The sequence below is a fragment of the Phalacrocorax aristotelis genome, chromosome 5 (assembly GCF_949628215.1).
Source record: "Phalacrocorax aristotelis chromosome 5, bGulAri2.1, whole genome shotgun sequence".
NCBI lineage: Eukaryota > Metazoa > Chordata > Aves > Suliformes > Phalacrocoracidae > Phalacrocorax > Phalacrocorax aristotelis.
The window spans coordinates 24,612,768-24,620,219 of record NC_134280.1 but is presented as its reverse complement, the minus strand read 5'-3'; the positions used below and the strand labels follow the sequence as shown (position 1 = coordinate 24,620,219).

Below are 7,452 nucleotides of genomic sequence, written 5' to 3'. Positions count from 1 at the left end.
GGGAGCCACAGAGGCCTGCTTGCTCTTGCTCTGGGAATGGGAATTCATGCGAGATTCCTAAAAAATGTCACTTCATCCCTCTAAAAATATTTCCTTTCAGAGTACATAGCTCCTGCTATTAAATTTTCAGTTTTTCAGTAAACATTTGTGCATGTATATAATTTGCCAGTTTCTTTCATTTCCACAATGGCCTACTTTTCTATCAGCACTATTAAAAGTAAAATGCCAAATGGAGACAGACAGAATTACGCTAGACAAGTACCTAACAACACACTTATTTTTTCCCTTTCTGGTGAATTTATCTATGTATCTATTTGCCTATTTCCATTTTGATTTCATGACAGGGTATGGAGAAGGATCCTTAGATGCCATATTACTGATTTTGCAAGTCATGGTTATGGACTTCTCCCTCGGAACAATTTTTCTAACCTTACCTAAAGGATTTATGATTTTTTTCAATTATTTCTATAATTGTAGCTGTTGTGATGACCTTGAAGCGTAGGAACTAAGCATAAACAAACAGGATAACAATGGGGCCCAAAGGCAGTAACTTTTAGGAAGCTTGAAGGAGGACGTGTGTATTTCTCATTTAAACAAGGTGAAATGAGACAGTTGTCTACAGTTATTTACCTGCTAAGGGGCACGTTTTCAGCTATATACCTATCTGCTTTTTCCTCCACCTCTCTTCAAATGGGAGGGAGATTAGATGAACTCTGTTAATGAAAAATTTCTTACTTAGATGGAATAAGCTACCAAGGGAGTAAAAACCACCCAATTTTCCAGAGAAGATATAACTAATATAGTCTTTTATTTATTTGTATACACAATTAAAACCAAGAAAATACAATTAAAGGGGGAAAAAAACCTCATGCAAGTACACTGAAATTCTTCTCCTGTCTTAGTCACATAGTTTAATGCGAGAAAGAAAAAACAACAGAATTAGTTTTCTCTAACATGTTACTAAGGACAGAGCTTGTTTACCGGTCAAATATTATATGTCCCCATGGAATTTGACAATTTGCAAAATATACAAAAATATATCACCCAGGGAGAGTTGCAGCTGTAATAAACGAGGAGGAATTTCTGACTAAAAGGGAACATGACTTATTTTGTCCTAATTGCTTAAAAAAATTCATAAATACAGTGACTAGGCCAGAAACAATGTTCCTCACACACTGGCACGTGTAGAGCTTGGACAGACTTTCTGTTGGCCCCATTCTTTGAAGATCTGTCATCTGTGTCGGTGAAGAGTCACAGCCTTTAGATTTCTGCGCAGACTGGGTAGTTAGGCTACTTATTCACAGGTTCTTCCTCTTACTGTACCTAGGCTGCATGTCTCAGACCTCCAGTCAAGTGCAGAAAGTGTCTGGAGCTGGTGTGTTCCTGCTGGGAACGCTGTGCTGCCCATGAGTTTGCTAGGCCTTTCTTTATCCTGTCAAGCGCTTCCACTGGACATGAGCATGTCGGTGAAATCAAACGTCTCCCCCGCTAACAGCTGGATCCAGGTACCACAGATTTCTCTTTGAGCTCTCTTTAATGGAGTTGTTTCAGGCAGAAACTAGTATTTTTAGAATTGCTTTCCCATTTAAAACAGAAAAATTGCTTTTCTAAAATCCAATTTCACTTTTAATAAATATTATTTGTCTTTTATGTGGTTACACTTGGATACCATCACACTTGTGCAGCAGACTATACAAATGCCTTGATATTTCAGATGCTCTCGAGTACTGTTTGTGCTCCTCCAGAGGCTAGAAATCCCAGGCTACTGACAGGCACTTCACACAAACATAGCCAAAAGCAAGTTCCTGTGCAGTCTAGCAAGCTTGACGCTCTGAATTAATCTACTACTTGCTGCTGCAGGGAGTCCTACCTCTTTCCTCATTTGCTCCCACCCATGGAGCCCTGTCCCCCACTGTGTCTAGTCTGACTCAATTTAGCTTCCAGTATGGGGAACAGTATTTTTGCAGGGTTTGTTTTCTGGCAGTTGTGTAAGTTGAGTATATTATGGCGAGGTCAACGAAATATTAGGTTGGCTCAACTTCTTCTGGTCAAACCACACCTACTGCTCAAGCCTGCTCCCGCCTTGCAAAATTTGTGCTCTTGCAGCCATTCATCTCAGAATAGGGAGGTGCTTCCTGGAGGATGATGACACCACCCCAGCCAATACCCTTCTCTGACCACTGCTTCTTCCTTGCTGATTTTATGCCAGGCAAGGAATGATTTCTCTGTTGATTTCTAAGGGGATGGACTCAAGTCATGCAGCAATCTCCAACTACTATGCATTGACTCAACCTGTCAGTCCTTCCTGTGGCCCTATGTAAAGATCTCCCAATATCCTTAAGCAAATGGGACCATATGTGACGCAGATATTAAGAGTGAAATGTCTAGGACTAGTAGCTAGATTCTGTTTCCTGTTTCCTAAGACTTAAACAAATTGGAATGGAAGGCTGAAATTCAGAATGAAGCTGAATTCTAGTAAGTTTAATAGGTCTCATTCAGAACCTTGTAATTATCTTGGTTTTTGTAGTACCAAGTAAATGTTTGGCACTTAGAAATCAAAACATATGGCCCTCCACATTCTACTTAAATTTTAAACAGATGACTAAAGAAGGTACCTCAAATTCCAAAGGATACCTCCTCTGAATTCTTGGGTTTTGTGTTCTAGTTCCTTTTTCAGGCATGAGATTTACAGATAATTCTGCTTATCCCTTCAGTAAAGGCTGCGTTTTAGGTTGCTTGTTGAATTGAATCCCTACTGGTTCTTCAATGTAATTTTAAATCCAGCCTTTCAAACTAAAGCGACCCGAGTCTGAGTTTTCCCAGTGGTACAGAACACGCCACAGCAGAACGCGTTCCTGCCTGTCTTGTCCAGCTGCATTCTAGGCTTCAGCATGGCAAAACCACCACTTTACAGGGAAATGGGGTAACACAGATGTGAAAACTGAACCGGACCACATACCAACGACCCTTAAATAATATGTTTCTTTAAATAAATGCAGGGTCACCAATAGAAGGGACTACTAAAGACAGAAATAATAAGTCATAACTCAAAAGTTTCAAAGGAGTATACACACAGAAAAGACATTTCCAAGTATAGCCAGCACTGTACCGGACAGAAGTTGTGTTAGGTGGTACGCTTCCTTCTGAACCAATATCCTCAGAGACTGAGCTCCAAATGCAGCACGGAGCTTATAACTGAACTACAGGGCAGATGTTAGTTTTAGCATTCTTTCCACTTTGCATCTTATTTGATCTTTCAAAACCTTCCCTGAAGTTTCATCAGAAGCTGGTAGGCATCACTTCCTTTCCTGAACTCTACTGCTACTTACCACAAAGGCTGCATCTCAGTTCTGAAACAGCTGCATTTTGGTATCTGGTGGAGGTGTTCTCGTTACGTGCAGACCAGTGTGACTTTCTCTGTACCTATACAGCTCCAATTACAACACAGCAAATGGATTGAGAATTCATCCCAGGACCGGCAGTTTACCACAAGCAGCCTAGAAGCAGGAGGCAAGGGCTTAAAGAGGCAGGGCTCTTTAATAATAAACTGGTCATGGTTAGTTTATTCAGATTACATACTGATACAGTACATCTGGTGGGTAATCTCAAGAAAGAGGAAACAATGGCTCCTCTAATTGGGCATGGAGCTCAATCTCTGTGGGGATATCGGCATAGTGCTAACTCAGCAGAAAGACCACCACCTAACAGAACTTCCACCCAGCAGGGATACAATGATCTCCCCAATAAAACAAGGATTTTTCTAGTGAATGTTTTGGTGCTAGTATACTGATAAGCAAAAAGCTACAAATAATGTCTTTTCTCATTTCCTTTTTTCCTTGACTTTTCTTTTCTTCTCATGTGTTCTTACTCTCCACTGGGAAGCGGTAAATAAAAACACTTTTATTACCAAGCCGTTCCTACGTAACATTTCTGAGTCTCTTCTTTACACCCATTTTTTGTAATAGCATACCTTTTTTGAAACTTTCTTGTAATTTATCATATTTTTTAATCCTCTATTACTATTCTATTATGTTTCATTTCTTTTTTTTATCTGAATGTAATATTATTATCACAGTGTCCCCTAATTTTAGGTACTTGACTAGAAGTTGATCCTTGGCTAGTGTTGTGAAGCCTATTTACATCTGAGTTTTACTGCAATGAAAAACTCCTTAATATATGAAAACAATCTCATTAATATTTCAGATCATTCTGTCCTAAAGCACTGCAGTTACATCCCAAGCCTATAATCAGATTTATACAGGTAAACCACTCTGTCAACAACATCTCAATGAAGTCACAGAGCTCGCAGCGTACATCCAATTGTAGAAGAAAGAGCAACATTCATATTTAGTTTAAGTCCTAGACAACGTAATCTTCCTAAAGCAAAATGCCATTGATAATGTTTGGCAATATCCTACTAATTAGCAAGGGCAGGCTTTTGTAATATCATTCCCACCTTCCCAGTGTATGAAGAGCAATTACTTCTCTTACAGATCAATCTTTAAATGGACCACTTCCTACGTTATTGGAAGTCCAAAGTCACCCGTAATAGTTCCAGTTCCAGCATGACATGCTATCATCCATTTCACCAACAACTTCTGATATTGCAAAACAAATTGCAGACTTTATACCAGCTGTAGAAGATTCTTAAAAGATACACCAGTAGTCTTGTGGATCATGTAATCTTACATTTTCATTTTTCTTCTAAAATTTGCTTATGTGTACATACTGACTGATTTTTAGACATTTTGTATTCTAGCTTTTACTGGCTAAAAATTGTTGCTGACATTTATATTATTTGTCAAAATAAATGTAACTTCTGTTCCTAGTTACAACTTTTGCTTCTCAGAGCGTTCTGTTGTTACCATAAAAATAATGAACTGCAAAAAAAGCTTCCTCCCTTCTATCGATACGTTATTTAACTTGCCAACAACTGATTCTAAAGTAGAATCACAAAAGACTATATAAACAAATATAGACATTTTAAAAACAGAAGTGGAGTTTGGTTTTTTACTACCCTGGGAAAAAATGAATTGTGACAAACAGCTATAGGATTAATTTACAACTTGCTATTAAAAGTCATCTCAAAGCACTCTCAACATACAATAGGCCTTACAATAGGACTACACATCACACAGTAAAGCAATCTTCCACTGGCAGGGAAGATACAGCAGTCTTCCACCGTTTCTCAGTGTGTTTTTATTCCTTCTGTAATAATTTCTAGGCTAAGCCTGGGCAGTTACTGCAAGGTCATAGTGCTGGACTGATTAAAAAGCACTGTTTATTCTCTGCTCAGAGAGGCTGCTGAAAATCCTGATTGTATTTCTGTGTTTCCTAGTTACTAACTTCTCCATGGGTTTATGTGGCTAGCCTGTGGCTACAAATACTCAGCTCAACTATGGACATATGAGACTATGTTCACTCTATCTCCTAGGTAATTCTCAGTGATAATTACGTTAAATATTCTAACAGGAAAGTAGGTTGGAGCTCTTCAGTCCAATGTTTTTCAGCCTAATTCACAGACTCCCTAGAACACCACATGAAAGGTAACTAAGAAAAATTCATTCATCAGGGGAGTTTACAAGCTAAGGGTCAAAATCACCGCTTCAGGCTACACACCGCCCCATCGTCCTGCGCGTGCATTTGGACTTGAGGAAATGCCAAGCTGAAGCTGTTCCCCTTTACAGGAACTCTTCCTAAGCTACACAGCACAGCAGGGAAAAAGGCCCCACTAATAATAATTTCTGTATCATCATTTACTTATATAATGGTTTAAACACATTTCCTGCCTTAGTTTAGCAGCCCTAGAGCTCCTGGTTTCCTTTGTGTTGCGTAACACAAGGGACAGAGCAACAAACTGACGCGGAGATCTTACTAATGCCCCTTGATGTGACTAAAATAAAATCTGCTGGCATAAATACTCGGTTTGCGCCAAGGCTCAGCTCCCTAGCTCAGAGTGTGCCGTTACCGTTGACGCTCCCGTTGGAAGGATGCGTCGCCTTAAAATCTTACTCGCGGCCTTACGCTCGATAGGTTTTATTTTACTGACGAGGCAAAGGGGCTTTTCAAAGGTAGCCTGCCCGGGTCGGTCAGGTGCGGGGCCCGCCACGGCCAGAAAGCTTACGCAACGGCCCTGGGGCCGGCCATTGAGGTGTGGCCGCGCCAAGGCCAGCGCTGGCCGGCTCCCCCGTCCCGCATGAGAGGCGGCCTGCCCCGGGGGCTCCGGCAGCAGTGCGGGTCGGCCGGCGGCGGTGCGGGGCAGGGCCCGCCCAGGCGGGCCGCCCGACTCCCTTGGGGCCGGCGCGCCGACATCTTAGCGCCGGCGCTGGCTGCCGGGAGGGCGCAGCTCGGCCGCCGCCCCACAGCCGCGGCTGTCGCCGGCCGGCCGTGAGTGACACCCCCGCCGGGAAGATTTCAAACGATCGCGGCTCCCCGGCGCCTCCCGGGCACAGGCGCACCGCGCCGCCTGCACGGCGGGGGGAACGGGGCGGGGGGACGGGGAGCGCCAGCGCCGCCGCCGCCGCGCAGCTGTGCCTCTGCGCTGACCCCTGCGGCGCGGGCGGGCGGTCAGCCAGGCCTCGCGGTCCGCGTCGCCCCGGCGGGGTATCGCGGCGGCGGGGCCGCCTCCCCGCGGCGCGGGGGCGGCGTGGGCCCGGGCCGGAGCAGGCCGCGGGCTCTCGGCGGGTCTCGCTCATTGTTCCTCGCACAACCCCTGGCAAACAGGAAACCGCCTCGGCATGGGGCGCCCCCCCCGCCCCTGGCGGCTGACTGGCAGGCCGGGCGACCAGTGCGAGCGGCGGCGGCGGCGAGGCGTAGCCAATGAGCGAGCGCGCGCGGGCGTAGGCGGGAGTTCCGGGCTGGCAGGCGGGCGGGCGGGCGGCGGTGTCGGCCGGGCCCCCTCTCCCGCTGCAAGCCCCACCTTTCGGCTTTCCCGCACCGTCAATCAAAATAGGAAAAAAAACCCCGGAGTAGGCTCGGGCCGCCGCCGCCGCTTCAGCCCGTGAGCACAATAAGCATGTCCCCGGCGGCAGCCGCCTAGCCCCCGCCAGCAGGGCCTGTGTGCGAGCCAGCCAGCCTGCCTGCCTGCCTCCCGCCCAGCCAGCCAGCCGGCCGCTCGCACTCACACCATGACCGGTACGTACGCACCGACCGAGCCGCCCCGCGGGGCTCCCTGCTCCTGCTCCGGCCCTGCGCTTCCCCGCTCCGGCCCCCGAACGTCCGTGTGCGAGCGAGGCGAGAGCGGCACTGAGAGCAGCAGCAGGAGGAGCAGGGGGAGGAGGGAGAAGAGGGGCAGGGGCAGCAGCACGGGGAGGAGGAGGAGGAGGAGGAGGAGGGCTCCGTGCGGGAGGGCGGGGGGAGCGCTGGGGTTAGGGGGGGGGAGAGGGAGGGAGGAAGAGGGAGGGGGGTGATCGCTCCCGTCAGTGACTCTCCCCTCCCCCTCCCCGCTGTGCC

At 46.3% G+C, this 7,452-nt stretch overlaps 1 protein-coding gene across 3 annotated transcripts in view; it reads left to right on the top strand.

Annotated features, from left to right (window-relative positions):
- The first annotated feature begins 470 nt into the window (after positions 1-470).
- SP3 (Sp3 transcription factor) overlaps positions 471-7,452 on the top strand; it is a 40,124-nt gene continuing 33,142 nt past the window's right edge. For 2 of the 3 annotated variants that reach the window (XM_075093478.1, XM_075093477.1), the window contains exon 1: positions 471-7,134. In XM_075093478.1, coding sequence (XP_074949579.1) covers positions 7,128-7,134 — 7 coding nt within the window. In that variant the 5' untranslated portion in view covers positions 471-7,127. The remainder of the gene's footprint in view (positions 7,135-7,452) is intronic. The other variant, XM_075093479.1, reaches the window with a different exon arrangement.